Source organism: Pleurodeles waltl, chromosome 6 (assembly GCF_031143425.1).
Source record: "Pleurodeles waltl isolate 20211129_DDA chromosome 6, aPleWal1.hap1.20221129, whole genome shotgun sequence".
NCBI lineage: Eukaryota > Metazoa > Chordata > Amphibia > Caudata > Salamandridae > Pleurodeles > Pleurodeles waltl.
Window position 1 is genome coordinate 242,701,525 of NC_090445.1, and position 20,938 is coordinate 242,722,462.

At 44.9% G+C, this 20,938-nt stretch overlaps 1 protein-coding gene across 9 annotated transcripts in view; it reads left to right on the forward strand.

Moving 5' to 3' along the window:
• The window catches only part of TANC2 (tetratricopeptide repeat, ankyrin repeat and coiled-coil containing 2), a 1,999,198-nt gene that overhangs the window by 1,824,167 nt on the left and 154,093 nt on the right, over positions 1 to 20,938 (forward strand). For all 9 annotated transcript variants that reach the window (XM_069238000.1, XM_069237998.1, XM_069238005.1 and 6 more), the window contains one exon: positions 13,317 to 13,408. In XM_069238000.1, coding sequence (XP_069094101.1) covers positions 13,317 to 13,408 — 92 coding nt within the window. The remainder of the gene's footprint in view (positions 1 to 13,316; positions 13,409 to 20,938) is intronic.

The following is a 20,938-nucleotide window of genomic DNA, read 5'->3' on the forward strand; positions in this document are numbered from 1 at the left end:
TCAGATTCGACGTGCAAGACTCCAACCACAACTGGACTCCATAGGAACGTAAAAGTTACAGCTACAGTGACAACTCTGAACTGCAGCATTGTTTCTCTGGCTCCTTCTAGCAAATGTAACATTTCTCCGGCTGTGCATCCTCTGAGGGCGGCAAGTCTTCAGTCTGCACCAAGAAGCAAGAAGGAATTTCCCTTGGAGTGAAGGAGTCACTCCCCTGCATCCGCAGGCACCAACTGCAAAGACGACCGGCTGCGTGGATCTCCTCTGTTCCTAAGCTGGCTGGATCCTGCATCACAAGTGGTGGTCTGGAGTGGTCCCCTTGGTCCTCCCTGCCAGCTGTCCATCTTTGGAGACGGTAAGTTGTTGCCTCTCCACGCAGAACCGTGCCCACATGCAGCACGTCTCTTGCAGCTACCAAGGCTTGTTGGAATTTCCTCCAAAGAATCTTCAGGCTTCGTGTAGCCCCAGCACCCTACCTCCACAGCCCTCTGCATGCTTCTCCTGTGATGTGGTACTCCTTTTTAAGTGTGCTGCATGGGTCTCCCCGCGACTCCTGTGCTTGCTTCCTGTGGGTCATCTTTGGGGGCTGCCTCCTCCTCTTCTGACTCTCCTGGTCGCTGAGGGGCACACAGGACTCCCTACCATGGGTTGAGTCCCCCTAGATCTTGCTGGTCCCTGGCAGCTCCACTTCGCAACATTTGCCTTGCCAAGGCCTCTTGGCGGTTTTTCCAGACCACAGACCGACTGCAATTCTTTATCTAGCGTGAGACGTCGGCTGCGTCACTCAAGAACTCTTCAGCTGCTCTAGGGCTGCATTTCTGACTGTCTTGGCCTCACCGTCGAACAGATCCTGCATCCACTGATGGGTGGGTTGTGGCTCCTGCCACCACTGAACACTCCACCGTGAACTGGACTTGGTCCTGTTCTTTTCCAGGTCTTCCTCTTCTAGGATACACCTTTGGTTTCTTGCAGTCTTGTCTGGGTCTTGCAATATTCTTCTCTTAAGTCCTCCTGGTGGAGTTTGGGAGAACCAGCTACTTACCTCTTTTCTCCCAGTCCCTGGGGTGGCACGCTGTTACTTACCTTGTGGGTTTCCTAGTTCCCTCAGCTCCCCTCTACCAAATTCCACTCCCTTGGGTGGGGGCCCTACTTTCGCATTCCACTTTCTTAGTATGTGGTTTGGTTCATTCCCAGACCTTCAGTATTGTCTATTGCTTTCACTGTTTTCTATTGCATTGCATGCTAATTCCTGACTGCTACTGTACATACATCAGTGTGTTTTACTTACCTCCATTTGGGGTATTGCCTATATAGTATTTTAGTTTTTGTGTCACTAAAATAAAGTACCTTTATGTTCGATGGCATCTGTCGCTGTAGATACACATGGTATGCATGAGCTCGCCATCTGGTGTTGGGTCGGAGTGTTACAAGTTGTTTTTCTTCGAAGAAGTGTTTTCGAGTCACGGGACCGAGTGACTCCTCCTTCTGTGCTCATTGCGCATGGGCGTCGACTCCATCTTCGATTGTTTTCTTTCCGCCATCGGGTTCGGACGTGTTCCTGTCGCTCCGAGTTTCGGAACGGAAAGATAGCTGAAACCAGAAGATTTTCGACGGTATCGTTGCGATCCGGTTCGAGATAGACACATACGACGACGCGTTGAACATCGAAGCGCTTCGGGGTAGATTTCGGCACCCCGTCGGGGCCTAGTCGGCCCGACCGCGTGGAGAACAACGCCGATGGAACGGACCCCGTTTCGATTCTGCCCCGAATGCCACAACAAATATCCCTATACGGACCTACACTCGGTCTGTAACCTGTGCCTGTCACCCGAGCACAGCGAAGAATCCTGTGAGGCCTGTCGGGCGTTCCGGTCCCGAAAAACTCTGCGCGACCGTCGAGCGAGAAGACTGCAGATGGCGTCCACGCCAAAGGAGCGTCGACAGTTCGAGACAGAAGAGGAACAGGAGGAATCCTTTTCCATCCAGGATTCAGACTCCGACGAGCTAGACTCTACAAAAACTGTGAGTAAGACGTCGAGATCAGAACTTAAAAAAGGAAAGAAGGCCCAGGGGACGCCACTGCCAACCGGCCATGGCTCCACCCAAATTCTCGGTGACCAACAATCGGCACCGAAAAAGGCCCATTCAGTGTCGAGATCGTCCGACTTCGGTCGAGACACCGGCACGCAGCCTCCTCGGGACCGAGAGAGTGCTAAACAGAAGCATCGACACCGAGAGTTCGGTGTCGACACGGATCGACGCCGAGACAGTGGCGCCGAAGACCATAGAGGCCAAGAATTTTCGGCACAGAAAAAGAGGAAGGTTACCTCGGAGCCGAAAAAACAATCAACAGGGTTTTCGGAGCCGAAAAAAGCGACATCAGACCCTGTTTCAGGCTCCTATACTGAAGCGCATTCTATGTCTTCACAAATGAAGAAACATAGATTTGAACAAGAACTGCAATCCACTGACGTGGATCACACGCAAAAGCGTATCTTTATCCAGCAGGGGACTGGGAAGATCAGTACCCTTCCACCTGTCAAACGAAAGAGAACGCTTCAGTTTACTCCTCAGCAACAAACAACACAAAAGGTAACACCTCCTCCCTCGCCTCCACCTGTAACTCCGGCTTCGCCAACTTACACCCCGTCACATTCGCCAGCTCACACCGCCATGAGCCACGATGACCAAGATCAGGATGCGTGGGACTTGTACGACGCACCAGTGTCTGATAACAGCCCAGACACATACCCAACTAGGCCATCACCACCGGAAGACAGCACAGCCTACTCACAAGTGGTGGCTAGAGCAGCACTATTCCATAATGTGGAACTACACTCGGAACAAGTAGAGGATGATTTTTTATTTAACACCCTCTCTTCAACCCACAGCTCCTACCAAAGCCTGCCGATGCTCCCAGGCATGCTACGCCATGCAAAGGACATTTTCAAGGAGCCAGTTAAAAGTAGGGCAGTGACGCCTAGGGTGGACAAAAAGTATAAGGCGCCTCCTACGGACCCTGTATTCATCACCTCTCAGCTGCCACCAGATTCTGTGGTGGTAGGGGCTGCCAGAAAACGGGCAAATTCACACACTTCTGGGGATGCACCTCCCCCAGATAAAGAAAGCAGGAAGTTCGATGCAGCCGGGAAGAGGGTTGCTGTCCAAGCAGCAAACCAGTGGCGCATCGCAAATTCACAAGCGCTGCTAGCGCGATACGACAGAGCCCACTGGGATGAGATGCAGCATCTCATTGAACATCTCCCAAAAGATCTGCAAAAAAGAGCAAAACAGGTTGTTGAGGAGGGTCAAAACATTTCCAACAATCAAATACGCTCCTCCATGGATGCAGCGGACACGGCCGCAAGGACCATTAATACGTCGGTTACCATCCGTAGGCACGCATGGCTCAGAACGTCTGGATTCAAGCCAGAAATTCAGCAGGCAGTGCTTAACATGCCAATAAACGAGAAACTTCTGTTCGGTCCGGAGGTCGACACAGCCATAGAAAAGCTCAAGAAGGACACTGACACTGCCAAGGCCATGGGCGCACTCTACTCCCCGCAGAGCAGAGGATCTTATAACACCTTCCGCAAAACACCTTTTAGAGGAGGGTTTCGGGGTCAGGCCACACAAGCTAGCACCTCACAGTCCGCACCGCCCACCTACCAGGGACAGTACAGGGGAGGTTTTCGGGGCCAGTATAGAGGGGGGCAATTTCCTAGGAATAGAGGAAGATTTCAAAGCCCCAAAACCACTACCAACAAGCAGTGACTCACACGTCACTCACCCCTCCCACACAACACCAGTGGGGGGGAGGATACGTCAATATTACAAAGCATTGGACAAAATAACTACAGACACATGGGTCCTAGCAATTATCCAACATGGTTATTGCATAGAATTCATGCAATTCCCTCCAGACATACCACCAAAATCACAAAATTTATCAAAATACCATTCACAGCTTCTAGAGATAGAAGTTCAAGCACTACTGCAAAAAAATGCAATAGAATTAGTACCAAGCACACAAATAAACACAGGAGTTTATTCACTGTACTTCTTGATACCAAAAAAGGACGAAACACTGAGACCAATTCTAGACCTCAGGGTAGTAAACACATTCATCAAATCAGACCACTTTCACATGGTCACACTACAAGAAGTGTTACCATTGCTCAAAAAACACGACTACATGACAACCCTAGACCTCAAGGACGCATATTTCCATATACCAATACATCAATCACACAGGAAATATCTAAGGTTTGTATTCAAAGGAATACATTACCAATTCAAAGTATTGCCTTTTGGTTTAACAACCGCTCCAAGAGTATTCACAAAATGCCTAGCAGTAGTCGCTGCACACATCAGAAGGCAGCAAATACATGTGTTCCCGTATCTAGACGACTGGCTAATCAAAACCAGTTCGCTCACACAATGCTCAAACCACACAAATCAAGTCATACAAACCCTCTACAAACTAGGGTTCACCGTCAACTTTGCAAAATCAAACATTCTGCCAAGCAAAGTACAGCAATATCTAGGAGCCATAATAGACACGACAAAAGGAGTAGCAACGCCAACTCCACAAAGGATCCACAATTTCAACAGGGTCATTCAACACATGTCTCCAAACCAAACAATACAAGCAAGAACAATACTACAGCTCCTAGGCATGATGTCCTCATGCATAGCCATTGTCCCAAACGCAAGACTGCACATGAGGCCCTTACAACAGTGCCTAGCCTCACAGTGGTCTCAAGCACAGGGTCACCTTCTAGATCTGGTGTTGCTAGACCGCCAAACTTACCTCTCGCTTCTATGGTGGAACAGTATAAATTTAAACATAGGGCGGCCTTTCCAAGACCCAGTGCCACAGTACGTAATAACAACAGATGCTTCCATGACAGGGTGGGGAGCACATCTCAATCAACACAACATAAGAGGACAATGGAACATACATCAAACAAAACTGCATATAAATCATCTAGAATTATTAGCAGTTTTTCAAGCACTAAAAGCTTTCCAACCAATCATAACCCACAAATACATCCTTGTCAAAACAGACAACATGACAACGATGTATTATCTAAACAAACAAGGAGGAACACATTCAACGCAGTTAAGCTTGTTAGCTCAAAAAATATGGAAGTGGGCAATCCACCATCAAATTGGTCTAATAGCACAGTTTATTCCGGGGATCCAGAATCAGCTGGCAGACAATCTCTCTCGAGATCACCAGCAAGTCCACGAATGGGAAATCCACCCACAGATTCTGAACACCTACTTCACACTCTGGGGAACACCACAAATAGACTTATTTGCAACAAAAGAGAACGCAAAATGCCAAAACTTCGCGTCCAGATACCCACACAAGCAATCCCAAGGCAATGCCCTATGGATGAACTGGTCAGGAATATTTGCTTACGCTTTTCCTCCTCTCCCTCTCCTTCCTTACCTAGTAAACAAATTGAGTCAAAACAAACTCAAACTCATTTTAATAGCACCAACGTGGGCAAGACAACCCTGGTACACAACACTGCTAGATCTGTCTGTAGTACCACACATCAAACTGCCCAACAAACCAGATCTGTTAACGCAACGCAACACAACCAACAGATCAGACACCCGGACCCAGCATCGCTGAATCTAGCAATCTGGCTCCTGAAATCCTAGAATTCGGACACTTACAACTTAGCCAAGAGTGTATGGAAGTCATAAAGCAGGCCAGAAGGCCATCCACTAGACACTGCTACGCAAGTAAGTGGAAAAGATTTGTTTGGTACTGCCATCATAATCAGATACAACCACTAGAGGCAACTCCAAAACATATAGTAAATTACTTGCTCCATTTACAAAAAGCAAAGCTAGCCTTCTCTTCTATTAAAATACACCTTGCAGCAATATCTGCATACCTGCAAACTACATATTCAACTTCCTTGTATAGGATACCAGTTATCAAAGCATTCATAGAAGGGCTTAAAAGAATTATACCACCAAGAACACCACCTGTTCCTTCATGGAACCTAAACGTGGTTCTAACAAGACTCATGGGCCCACCTTTCGAACCCATGCACTCTTGCGGAATACAATTCCTAACCTGGAAAGTTGCCTTTCTCATCGCCATTACATCTCTAAGAAGAGTAAGTGAAATTCAAGCGTTCACAACACAAGAGCCTTTTATACAAATACATAAAAATAAGGTCGTCCTACGACCTAATCCAAAATTTTTACCCAAAGTTATTTCACCATTCCATCTAAATCAAACGGTAGAACTACCAGTTTTTTTCCCACAGCCAGATTCTGTGGCTGAAAGAGCACTACATACATTAGATGTCAAAAGAGCATTAATGTACTACATTGACAGAACAAAAAACATCAGAAAAACTAAACAGCTATTTATTGCATTCCAAAAACCTCATGCAGGTAACCCAATATCAAAACAAGGTATAGCCAGATGGATAGTTAAATGCATCCAAATCTGCTACCTTAAAGCAAAAAGACAACTGCCCATTACTCCCAGGGCACATTCAACAAGGAAAAAAGGTGCTTCAATGGCCTTTTTAGGAAACATCCCAATGCAGGAAATATGTAAGGCAGCCACTTGGTCTACGCCTCACACATTCACCAAACACTACTGTATAGATGTGCTATCCGCACAACAAGCTACAGTAGGTCAAGCTGTATTAAGAACTCTATTTCAGACAACTTCTACTCCTACAGGCTAAACCACCGCTTATGGGGAACTAACTGCTTACTAGTCTATGCATACCATGTGTATCTACAGCGACAGATGCCATCGAACTGAAAATGTCACTTACCCAGTGTACATCTGTTCGTGGCATCAGTCGCTGAGATTCACATGGACCCACCCACCTCCCCGGAAGCCTGTAGCAGTTCAGAAGTTACCTTCAATTTTGTACATTTGTATATATATTGTTTAATCCTTTAATAGGTACATATTTACATTTTTCATTGCGCGGGCACTATTACTATAGTACAACTCCTACCTCACCCTCTGCGGGGAAAACAATCGAAGATGGAGTCGACGCCCATGCGCAATGAGCACAGAAGGAGGAGTCACTCGGTCCCGTGACTCGAAAACACTTCTTCGAAGAAAAACAACTTGTAACACTCCGACCCAACACCAAATCAAATCAAATCAAATCATTAACATTTATAAAGCGCGCTACTCACCCGTGCGGGTCTCAAGGCGCTAGGGGGGAAAGGGGGGGTTATCGCTGCTCGAACAGCCAAGTCTTTAGGAGTCTCCGGAAAGCGGAGTGGTCCTGGGTGGTCCTGAGGCTGGTGGGGAGGGAGTTCCAGGTCTTGGCCGCCAGGAAGGAGAAAGATCTCCCACCCGCCGTGGAGCGGCGGGTGCGAGGGACGGCAGCAAGTGCGAGGCCAGCGGAGCGGAGGGGGCGGGTGGGGACGTAGAAGCTGAGGCGTCTGTTGAGGTATTCCGGTCCCTTGTTGTGGAGGGCTTTGTGTGCGTGGGTGAGAAGACGGAAGGTGATCCTTTTGCTGACTGGGAGCCAATGCAGGTTTCTCAGGTGTGCGGAGATGTGGCTGTTGCGGGGTACGTCGAGGATGAGGCGGGCCGAGGCGTTTTGGATGCGTTGCAGGCGGTTTTTGAGTTTGGCTGTGGTCCCGGCGTAGAGGGTGTTGCCGTAGTCCAGGCGGCTCGTGACGAGGGCGTGGGTCACGGTTTTTCTGGTGTCGGCGGGGATCCAGCGGAAGATCTTACGGAGCATGCGGAGAGTGAGGAAGCAGGCGGAGGACACGGCGTTGACTTGCTTGGTCATGGTGAGAAGAGGGTCCAAGATGAAGCCGAGGTTGCGGGCGTGGTCTGCGGGGGTCGGTGCGGTGCCGAGGGCCGTGGGCCACCAGGAGTCGTCCCAGGCGGACGGGGTGTTGCCGAGGATGAGGACTTCCGTTTTTTCAGAGTTCAGCTTTAGGCGGCTGAGCCTCATCCAATCTGCGACGTCCTTCATACCCTCTTGTAGGTTGGTCTTGGCGCTGGCGGGGTCCTTGGTGAGGGAGAGTACAAGTTGGGTGTCGTCGGCGTAGGAGGTGATGATGATGTCGTGCTTGCGTACGATGTCGGCGAGGGGGCTCATGTAGACCAGATGGCGAGCTCATGCATACCATGTGAATCTCAGCGACTGATGCCACGAACAGATGTACACTGGGTAAGTGACATTTTCATTTTGTAACACTGTGTGGTTCTTTTATGTTTGTAAGTGCTGTGTGACTGCGGTGGTATTGCATTCGCTTGCATATCTCCTAGATAACTCTTGGCTGCTCATCCTCAGCTTCCTAGACACTGACTGCACCTCACTAAAAGGGGATACCTGGACCTGGTATAAGGTGATAATACCATAAGTACTCACCACGCACCAGGCCATCTTCCTACACCTAACATTGACACTCCCTACTGAGAAGAACACTGGCTAATCTCTCTGCTTTCCTATGCAGCCAAAGTGATTGAGAAGGAAATCAACAAGTAACTTATAACCCACCTCGAACTACACCATCTTCTGGACAACCCTCAAACAGTATTCAGAAAGAGCCACAACACCAAAACAGCACTCATCGTGGTCATCGATGACGTTCAAATCATTCTGGACTGAGGAGAAACGGCAGCCCTTATCCTGCTTGACCTCTCTGCAGCCTTCAACACGTATTGTTTCTCAGGGGTATGAGCCACCTGTATTCCCATATGTGCAAACCTGGCCGTGTGAAATCTCCTGTGACAACCCTCACTGTTCCTTGTAGTGGAAGCAATATAGAATTGCTCAATATGTTCTTACTGCCAAGATCATTCCAAACCTAACTCCTAAAGTAGTAGGGGGACCGATACTCAGGACAGTCTCAAATGTACAAGTTTATAGTATACTCCTTAATTCCCCATTCCTGCAACGCCCCATTAAGTTTTATTGTTAGCAGTTCTACCACAATGGCAAATCGCAGAGGCAAGAGAGATCTTCACTACAACGTGCCCTGCTCTATTTTCCATTCCTCTGGAATCAGACCCGTGCATTGGGGTCAATGTACTATAGTCGAATCAAAGCCTGTGTTTTCCAGGGCTGCCATTATGTAGGCCACAATACAGTGTGTTGACGGCTTTCTTTATGCCAGAAGCGATCACAGGTCTTTCCTCATCTGATGTGTTTGTTGTATGTAATACATGAATGAGCCTTCGAAGGCTGTGCCTGAAATGAAGGAAAATTGATCTCTCATTGTACCAGAAAGCAGACATCTTTTGTTTATTTGTGAGGGCTTTGCAAAGTATTTTCGTGTCTTTATTTAGCTGGATCTGTCAGATCTTTATCCTGTTTCAGTATCATATTAGTGATTCTGATGAAACTCCTTTGGCTCCCCTTGTTGGCCTACACTATCTTCTAAACTAGCTGCATCATTTACAAAGCCAACATGAACTACACCACCTTGCTCACCATGCCTGAAAGTTCTTGGCACACCTTTAGCCAGGACAATCTCAGACCACTGACTAACAATGTAAAAAAGAAAAAACAAGGCAGCAGTCCTTCTCCATCTAGGCGCCCTGGACCTGGGATAACATCCACATATCTATTAGGGCCGCCGCACAAATAATTCAGTTTAGATAAAGAGTTGAAGACGCATCTCTGTAAAGAACACTACATCACAATTCACTAGCAGTCTGCAAACAAGCTGCTTCTCCTTTCACTCTTTGAATTTATGCTGGACTTAGGCCACATCCAGCGGCCAGCTGCCTTTCGACTTAGTTCGAGCTATAGAAGTATCATAGTAATAGACAATGTGACAACCTCTAGCATCATGGTGTACCTCGGACAGTTTGTCTGCTAGTTATGGTGTGACGACTTGGTAGTGGTATGCAGAATATGTTCCAATTGAGGATATCTTGATAAGAACCGTGTCCCTAACCGCATCATCGGGTACAGTTTCCAGGTGGGAATTTGTGCATCGATTCTTTCAAAACCATATTCAGCGAGTTGAGGGGGATGATATGGGAGGAATATATTTAAAATGCTTGCCTCCTGAACTCTCATAATAAAGAAACTAGTATTTGATCTAGTTTACTGGATGTATTGTGAGCTGAAGTGGCACTAATACTCCTTTTATAGTGGTGTAGGTATCCCCAGATTTCTATGCTGACCAGAGTAATCATAATCTCTGCAAGAGCCATAACCATTGCAGCTTTGTTTGTTACTTTGTTGGAGAGGGAGGGGAGTTATACAGTCTCCCCCAGTATCATTGGTAAATAAAGTCCCTGGTTGCAAGAAATAAAAAAAAGGCATTATCTGTGTTCTGGGCATTTGTGTTTGTAACCTCTTCTTTACCATCTAGCAAGCCATGTATCAGCATATACCTCCCCTCCACACCTACTAGAATAGTGATGTTAAAACGGGGAACATGACACAATCCATATTGATGGTCCCCTGTCATATAGAGTAGGTAGCGGAATACAATTGACTTCTGCTTCTTTAGTAAAGCACATCTCCTGTAAGAACAGTATCCCTTCAGTACATAGTCCTAGAAGTGAATGAACTTTTTTCACAAAGCGTTTAAGGACTCATACATTCCATGTGATCACTCTTCTGGTTTTACCTATCTTCGTGAGTAAGGTGGAAGATTATGATCAGGACCCCCCAGAATATATTGAGAAACTCAAGCTTTGCTATCCATGAGCACGTACATGGAGGGTTTAGTATATATTTTTTTTCACTGTTCCTGCAGCATTGTCTTATTCCAACGTTCAAAGCAGCTCCTTACCCTTCATCACAGGTAAACACACTGAAAACCGCTAGATAGGTGACTTCCCATATTCGGATGGCTGGCGACCATTATTGAGCAACAGTGCTCTCCCTAACCTCAGCTAATTTTTGCTCGGGTATATAAAAAATGTCACAGCTACCTTATAGTTCCAGAAATGAGGATCAATGTGCAGTGCATCAGGGTTCCTGAGATGCTGCTACAACTGGACCACTCTCCTAACCAAGTGCTCTACTTTCCTGACCAGGCATTTACCATACCATCAGCTGTTCCTTATGAAATCCTAGCACATGTAGACTCCCATCCCTCCGTTGAGGAGATCCGGTTCCCCGATTGAGCAACATTACATATAGAATGTAATTTGAATAAGAGCGGATTCTCCACCTTCCTACTCCTACCATGTTTCATTTCACGCATCATACTTAGTGGCAGACTGCGAGTCTGGCAGCAAGTCACTGCCAGCCTCCTTATGCATGGCACCTGTCTGGTGTTAATAACCAGCCCCACTGCCAACTGGACTGAACTGCGGACTTTCTGTCTGTATAACTGCAGAGCAGACAAAGACATGGTTTGCTTGAGTGGTTGTTCGATTAGCCTTTCGACGAAAAGTGGTCAAGCTCAAGGCTGCCTTTAATAACTAATTATAAACCCAGATTTTTTAAAACCACACCTAAAACAAGACCAATCCTATTGAGGAGTCGCATCTACCTACCTCAAAAAAGACTTTGCAGACAGGGCTACAGATTTCAGGCTCACATGATGTGTGATGCCCTCGACGAGATCTTTGTTTCTACCACAACGCTCTAAAAACGTTGCTTATTTCATATAATTTATTAAATATCCTAATATCACTGAAGCACGTTTTACACTTATTAATAGCTGTGATGCTGATGCTAAGCTAGATTGGGTTATCCCTGGAGGAGGACTGTACAACCCATAGAAGGATCCATCTGATACCATAGGTAGTTACGCTGCATTTGCAAGTTGCATTCCTTTTAGGAGCCACCAATTACAAATCAGAAGCCCACATACGCAAGTGGCGCAAGAAAAACCTTCTCCTCTGCAATATGTTTCAGAAAAAGGTTAGGGAATGTCTGCCTATCACGTGTACAATTAAATGCATTGGATGCTGACAAGTTGGTTAATGAAAGTGTGTGTTTCTATACCATCGCCCATAGCAGACAAGTGGCTGCAACTGGATCTAGTTTTTATTACGCATGGTACCGGGGATGGGGTTCATTTTACAACTGCACTTATAGTATATTTTGCTTGAAGCAGTGGAGATCTGATGGCACAAATTACTCAGAGAGGTTTATATTTTTTAGTGTGGAGGAGTTGTTAACGTTTCCCTATGTCTACACTAAACTTGTGTGACATGCTGTTGAATGATGCACTTGACTACCTTTCTAAGAGCTCCAACTAAGTGGCCACTATTTCCTGGCTTACCGAAGGGGAAAATGCGTTTGGTGCACGTTTTCCCCAGTTGGTTCTGTTATTCGATATTCTTTATTAAAACATTTTAAATTTACCCTGCACTCCCTGTGCTGAAAGACGCATAAATGCAAGGTACAATGAGAAATTGAAGACGACGAATATGACACTGAAGTAAAAGCGTGCCTGTGCAGAAGTTCTCTCAGGTGCTCCTAGGTTTATTTAAGGAGTTGGGTGAGAGCGACGGAAGCTCAGTAAGAGGCCCCGCTTGAATGCCTTTTGGTAGGGGCAGCCCTCTACTGTTTAATGACTACAACATGGTGTCTTCAGTAAGAGTAGTATAATTTCTCTTTAGCTTATTTACCTGCACAATTACAATGGTCTACATGTAACAACATATTTTATATATAAAAGGTTGCTGTCTTGTACAGTCAAGTACACAAGTATCAATTCATTTAAGAGATAAACACAAAACAACTTCGTTATAAGCGACACTTGAAACATTGGACAGATTTGCTTGACATTTTGATTGTGCAGGTAAAGCCCAGCTTCATGTAACTTTATTGACCCGAAAATGCTTTCATCAGTTTGACAGTAGTTTCTAATATTAATACTGATGCCACTTGCAAACTAGTGGCCCTCTGCTTTCTCAGAGTTTGGGGTTTTTCTGCAGCAGAAACTACAGAAAACCTCCCCACTGTTAAAATATTTGCAAACTGTAATTTTCCCAGTAAGGTGCATTACTGCTGCACTACGTAAAGCAGTTGCAGTTGCCTATACAAGTAATAGCACTCTGTAACCCTAAAAAGAAAGAGAATAGGAAAACAAAGATGGCACACAGTTTTAAGCATTGTAAGCTTCCATGATGTATTTTCAAAAGCTGAAATATAGTTTATCTAAAAACCTGCAAAACAATCGGAGTCACAATTTTAAGAGCTGATATGCTTCAAAGGCCCATGTCAAGTTGTTCTCGTCAGCAGAAATTCTTTCTTCCCTAACCTTTCACAACCTCTTCTTCTTCTGTTGTGTTTATTTTTTTCACCTTGCTTCCTTACCACCCTGGCATTGTATGAGTTTTTACCCATCATGCATCCTGTACACTGCAGGTCCAGCCACCTGGGCGATGGCCACCTCCAAACCCGACATCATGATCATCCTGCTGAGCAAACTGATGGAAGAAGGAGACATGTTCTATAAGGTGAGGCTCTACGCAGACATTTGTATGCAAGTTGTATGAGTGGACAAATGTGCTTAGTGGTAGACAATGCCGAGCATGATGAAGCACGATACAGAATATATGAGTTAATGTGATCATCTGTGATAATCTGATGACGCAATGCATTGCATAGTTTGGAGTGAAGATAACAGTTAATTTTAAATAAGAACTACGGTTTATGCTGATTTCTAGGTTGCTCAGGGAAGCTTTGGATTCCAAAACTGGATTGAGAGATTATTGAAATAACAACAACTATATCACTATAAGGTTCACTGGTCTTTTTTTTCGGACTGGAGGGATTGGTGTTCATTCTTTGGTTGCTGTTACCCAATTCTGTAGCACTCCACTGAAGGTGCACCACTGTTGATGTTGAGCACCTTACGCAAGCCCAGTTGTTTGTCACTATGAAATTCAAATCTGTCTGTCCAAACCACTTCACCAAAGGAAGCTTCTGCATTCTACCTTATAGTATCATACGTACAAACCAATTGTATAAATATCATTGAAGAATATGTTTCTTTTCTTTTATAAAAACAGGTACAACTATCTTATGTTTATAGCAAAACAGATAAATAAGTTGCTAAAGAGATAATAAAACATTCTTTTAAAATATATGATCCTACAAAGAGGCAACAAAAAGTCACTAACTACGTCATTGATCGTAACTAGCAGCATCCTTTCTTGCCAATAGATTGGGTGCTGTTATTATATTACCCCATTATCTGATTGTGCATACATTCTGCATTTAAGTAAAGGATGCTCATGGCAAAAAAATACTATGGAAATGAGGTGTGCATTGAATTGTACATAAAGGTGAATTGCATTGTGCAAAATATGGGACTAGTAGTCAAGTTTCAGTTTTACAATATTCTTCATCTAGCATGAGAGTTGTATCACAAACACATAATTCTATATGGCATTTAGCAAACAGAAGTAGACATTAACTGTCCACATAACCAGAGGAACAAGACCACTTCACCTGTTCTTTATGTTATGTATGCTCAACACATTTTTCTTTCTTTTAGTTCACATTGCTTGATATGGGCAGATCTGTCTTACCCTTGGTCACATCCGAAAATTTCCCAACTCAGAAGCATAATCTTATATTAGAACAGTTCATTAAACAAGTTAACTATTCAGCAACCTTTCTGATTTTTATTTGTCTAAAAACAGGAATTAGAAGTCTCTAATTTTCCATTAAAATGTGTACAAAAGACATTGAGGTGAGCTAATGTGACTGGGCCTGATTTGCAGAAAATGGCATAATCTTGTATCCCCGGAGTTCTGCTCACTCTTAGTCTCAAATAATTCCCAGAAGATAAATACCAGCACTTAGCCCAGTCACAGCTTCAGTATCCACCATCTAGAATTTCTGTCCTTTTTCTTTTAGGTTCGATTAAATGTGTTTCCAGATAATTCACTATCACATATATGGTTAGTGTTCTTTTTACCTTCACAGGCCTCTAAACCTGTTTTGATAGCTACACGATTTTCAGTACCTTTATCCTGGTTAACTGTGAACTCTCTTCCAGGTTAGTAGAGCCAAGTTTGCCATTATTTTCCCTAATGTTACCACCCATGATCCATCCTTTTCTGACAGGAGATCATTTTTAATAGTGTATTTTAATGCATCTTCTGTAGCTGTTAAAATACCTCATCAATTATTCATTGTTCTTTGATGGTATCTAAATTTTATTTTCATCAAACCAAGGTCCAGCCTTACGGGGACAGTTCATTGTCCGCATCGGGAGACCAAGCCACTTTTTCCATATATTAGTCTTAGCTAGCTGAGCACGTTTTGTTGCCTTTTCATCTACTTTCTCACGCTCATAGAGTATTACACAATCTATTTTTGTGTTGTAGTTCTCCGTTTGTACTTCTGCTGATTTGTGGCCTACCCCCAGATCTAGTTAGGCAAGAACCCCTGTCACTGCTGTGCACCTTTGTTTCTGACACTCAGAATGTTTTTGAAAGAAAAGGAACTGCTCAAAATCCTTCCTATTGCTCCAGTATTGGAACTTTCATAGATTCTCATGCTTAAATCCTTCCCCGTCGTTGAGATGGGAGTCGCTGGTGTAATACAGAAGCTATGCCCAATTCCATATTAAACATAAAATGCATGAGGCCTCTAACTTAGAAACATATCACAGTAATATTGTAAAAAAAGAAAACGACCGAACTCCAAAGACAACCAATCAGATCACACCACCCTCTAGAACTCTCCTGTGAGGAGCTGCCATCCCTCAGATTTTCTACTGCACGCTGTGCTTAGGAGTCTGCTCTGAGCTCTGCTCAGTTTTCTCTCAGATATATTGTTTCTGAGGTGTTTGGATTAGTATTTTGTTAAGGAATTCTCACATTTTGGTGCTTCAAACTGACCACCATGTCAGAGACACCAAAGAAGGGGCTTTTTAGAGCTTGTTGTACCTGCATGAAGAAGAGGCTAGATGTGGATGACCAGCATAAAGATTGTATATACTGTCTCTATCCTAACCATAAGACTAGAGACTGTAAGGTATGTAGAACATTTTCAAATAAGACCCTAAAGGACAGAGAGGTTCGTCTTCTCCTTTGGCTTCAAAAGTTTAAATCTAGAGAAGACCCAGTCTCTGATGAGGACAGTGCCTCATCTTCTGTGTCTGCCATTAAGACACCTGTGAAGAGACAGGCTGAGAAACTGACAGCCGCTGAAGAACCCTGTAGAAAAGTGACTAAAAAGTCATCTGTGGGTTCCTCAAAGTTTCGTAGCCCATCAAAGAAGGAGAAATCTAAGGGGTCAGATTCCACCCTAAACGCTAAAAAGAAAACCCTCTCTGAGCCCCCAACTCCACCTGTGTGGATTAAACACACTTAAAAAAAAAAAACAACAACCTCTGCACCGTCGACGGCACCATCATCAACAGTATCTTAATCGACGACTCACGCATCAACGACAACTTCTAATGAAGTCACCATATCTATGTCGACGGCAGCTTCAACAGACTCTTCGTCGACAGTTTTAACATCCTCATCAACGGTGCGCCCCATTTCCCCACTGCGACTACAATCCCCATCGACGCAACGCTCGTCAACAGCTCCACCATCGGTGGTCTCACCGACTACGCTCCCATGTCTATGACACCTCTGTCGATATCACTTCCATCGACAGTCACCTTGTCGATGTCGCCACCTTCGACGGCCAGGCACCTCTCGTCGATGCTCAAGGAAACACCTGCTAAGAGACGGATACTGTCTACATTGCCTCTTTTCTCGTTGATGGAACACATTGGTCGGAAAAAGATTACAAAGCATTGTTTAACCCCATCACTTACGTCCCCAAGTAAGGAGACAAGACTGCTGCCTTCACACCTTTTAGATGAAGATGACTCTGAGGATGATGGGCTACATGCGGTGGCCAGAAGTCCTTCTCAATTACAGGTCAAATGTCACGAGTACTGGGTTGATGATGATGATGATACTTTTTATGATCAGCAATATTACGAACAGCCACGTCAACAGAAAGGGCTGGTTTGTCTGCCTTCTGGCTTAGTGTCAGATTTACAAGCAGTGTTGGCAGATTACAGGGATCGTTTTCCACCAGTACCTGCATCAGGCAACCACAAATGATTCCTGCCATACCATCGACCCCTCATCAGTTTCAGCAGCCGCAGGTTGTAACCACTCCTCGACCACGGGCTTCCCCCCAGTCTGTACCTGCGCAAGTACCAACATCTTCAGACTAAGAAGGTGAGGAGGGTGAAATCCATACACCACAGAATGAATGGGATGAGGATATAATTCCAGCACCCACCTCTCCTGGAACACCTATAATGGAATCTCCACCTGAAGATATCGGTGGCTTTCACAACCTGCTGGAAAGGGCAGCCACCCAATTCGACTTACTGATTACTGATAAATGACAGCACTTTGCACAGTCACAGCTTCACAGCTTCAGTATCCACCATCTAGAATTTCTATCCTTTTTCTTTTTGGTTCGATTAAATGTGTTTCCAGAGAATTCACTATCACACATATGGTTAGTGTTTTTTTTACCTTCACAGGCCTCTAAACCTGTTTTGATAGCTACAAGATTTTCAGTACCTTCATCCTGGTTAACTGTGAACTCTCTTCCAGGTTAGTAGAGCCATGTTTACCATCATTTTCCCTAATGTTACAACCCATGATCCATCCTTTTCTGACAGGAGATCATTTTTAATAGTGTATTTTAATGCATCTTCTGTATCTGTTAAAATACCTCATCCATTATTCATTGTTCTTTGATGGTATCGAAATTTTATGTTCATCATACCAAGTTCCAGCCTTACGGCACAGTTCATTGTCCTCTTCGGGAGACCAAGCCACTTATTCCATATATTAATCTAAGCTAGCTGAGAAAATTGTGTTGCCTATTCATCTACTTTCTCACGCTCATAGAGCATTACACAATCTATTTTTGTGTTGTAGTTCTCTGTTTGTACTTCTGCTGATTTGTGGCCTACTTCTGGATCTAGTCAGGCAAGAACCCCTGTCACTGCTGGGCAACTTTGTTTCTGACAATCAGAATGTCTTTTGAAATAAAAGGCACTGCTCAAAATCATTCCTATTGCTCCAGTATTGGAACTTTCATAGATTCACATGCTTAAATCCTTCCCCGTCGTTGAGATGGGAGTCCCTGGTGTGATACAGAAGCTATGCCCAATTGCATGTTAAACATTAAATTCATGAGGCCTCTAACTTAAAAACATATCACAGTAATTTTGTAAAAAAAAAAAAACACCGACTCCAAAGACAACCAATCAGATCACACCACCCTCTAGAACCCTCCTGTGAGGAGCTGCCGTCCCTCAGATTTTCTACGGCACGTCGTACTTAGAATTCTCCTCTGAGCTCTGCTAAGTTTTCTCTCAGATATTTTTTTCTGAGGTGTTTGGATTAGTATTTTGTTAAGGAATTCTCACATTTTGGTGCTTCAATCTGACAACCATGTCAGAGACACCAAAGAAGGGGCTTTTTAGAGCTTGTTCTACCTGCATGAAGAAGAGGCTACATGTGGATGACCAGCATAAAGACTGCATATACTGTCTCTATCCTAACCATAAGACTAGAGACTGTAAGGTTATGTAGAACATTTTCAACTGAGACCCTAAAGGACAGAGAGTTTCATCTTCTCCTTTGGCTTCAAAAGTTTAAATGTAGAGAAGACCCAGTCTCTGATGAGGACAGTGCCTCATCTTCTGTGTCTCCCATTAAGACACCTGTGAAGAGGCAGGCTGAGGAACAGACGGCCGCTGAAGAACCCCCTAGAAAAGCGACTAAAAAGTCATCCGTGGGTTCCTCAAAGTTTCGTAGCCCATCAAAGAAGGAGAAATCTAAGTGGTCAGTATTCACCCTAAAAGCTAAAAAGAAATTGCTGAGCCCCCAACTCCATGTGTGCGGATTAAGCACACTTAAAAACATCGTCTGCACTGTCGTCGGCACCATCATCAACGGTATCTTAGTCGACGGCTCACGCATCAACAACAACTTCCAATGAAGTCACCATATCTATGTCGACGGCAGCTTCAACAGACTCTTCGTCAATGGTTTCAACATCCTCGTCAACGGTGCGCCCCATTTCGTCACCGGGACTACAATCACCATCGACGCAACACTCGTCAACAGCTCCAACGTCGATGGTCCCCCCGACGACGCTCCCACTGTCGATGACACCTCTGTCGATATCACTTCCGTCGACAATCACCTTGTTGATGCCGCCACCGTCGACGGCAAGTCACCTCTGGTCGACGTGCAAGGAAACACCTGCTAAGAGACAGAGACTGTCTACATTGCCTCTTTTCTCGTTGATGGAACAAATTGGTCTGAAAAAGATTACAAAGCATTGTTTAACCCCATCTCTCACGTCCCCAAGTAAGGTGTCAAGACTGCTGCCTTAACTACTTTGAGATGAAGATGACTCTAAGGATGATGGGCTATATATGGTGGCCAGAAGTCCTTCTCAATTACAGGTCAAATGTCAAGATTACTGGGAAGATGATGATGATGATACATACTATGACCAGCAATATTACGAACAGCCACATCAACAGCAACAGCAAGGGCTGGTTTGTCTGCCTTCTGACTTAGTGTTGGATTTACAAGCAATGTTGGCGGATTACAGGGAACGTTTTCCACCAATACCTGCATCAGGTCAACAGATGATTCCCACCGTAGCATTGACCCCTCAACAGTTTCAGCAGCCGCAGGTTGTAACACCTCCTCGACCACAGACTTCCCCCTAGTCTGTACCTGCACAAGTACCAACATCTTTGGACGAAGAAGGTGAGGAGGATGAAATCCATACACCACAGGATGAATGGGACGAGTATATATTTCCAGCACCTACCTCTCCTGGAATACTTATAATGGAATCTCCACCTGAAGATATCAGTGGCTTTCACAACCTGCTTGAAAGGGCAGCCACCCGATTCGACGTACTGATGCCTGCGACTCAGCAAGACTGTTTCCTGTACGATTTCAAGGAGCCTCAGGTAAACGGTCAGGGCTATTCTGATAATTGACCATGTTTGGGGTCAGGGTTTAAAGATAATGAGGGACCCTGCAACATCACCTGCAGTGTTACCAAAATTGGATAAAAAGTACAAGTCCACGGATGATGCTCCTGCCTTCCTAATGGTTCACCCAAAACCGGACTCTGTCATTTCACAGGCAGCGCAACGGCGCTCCAGAAATCCTTCTACACCGCTAACTACGCCACCAGAGAAAGAAGGCAGATGCCTTGATAATATCGGGAAGCGCTTTTCATCAATGTCTGCCATTGTTATCAGCGCTGCCAAATCCCTAGCACTCCTGGGCAGATAAAATAGACAGCTGTGGTTGGACATGACTCAGTATTTGGAGGATACCAGCAGTACAGATTTCCATCGTACTCCACCACCTTCCACACTACCAGGCCCCAATATCAGTAAGGGCAACTGCCCTCAGCAGCTTACAGCAGACTTTTGCACAGAGGAAACCCTGGAAGGCAGTCTAAAGAAGCTACTTGTAGACAATGACTGTCTTATTGTGCTGGCTACCTCCTGTTCTTCCACTTCAGTTTTTCAGGGAACATTGAAACACCATATTCATCGGTGGCTTCAAATAAACAAGGACAAATGGGTACTGGATATAATACAATATGGCCACCTTCTAGAGTTTGTTTAGATACCCCCAATAACGCCACTGTCGCAGGTTCGGCAAAGACGTCTGCGTCTGCTCAGCTTAGAAGTGGAGACCATGTTGACCAAAGGAGCAGTAGAAGCTGTGCCCTGTTCCCAGAGGGGTAGAGGCTTCTATTCCTGCTTCTTCCTGATTCTGAAAAAATCTTGTTTATGGGGGCCAATCCTAGACTTGCGAGAGCTAAACAAATACCTGAAAAAGCAAACATTCCGTACGGTCACATCGCAAGACATCCTGCAACTTCTGAACAGAGCAGACTACATGGCTTCCCCGGATCTTCAAGACGCCTACTTCCATATTCCATTCACCCAAGACACA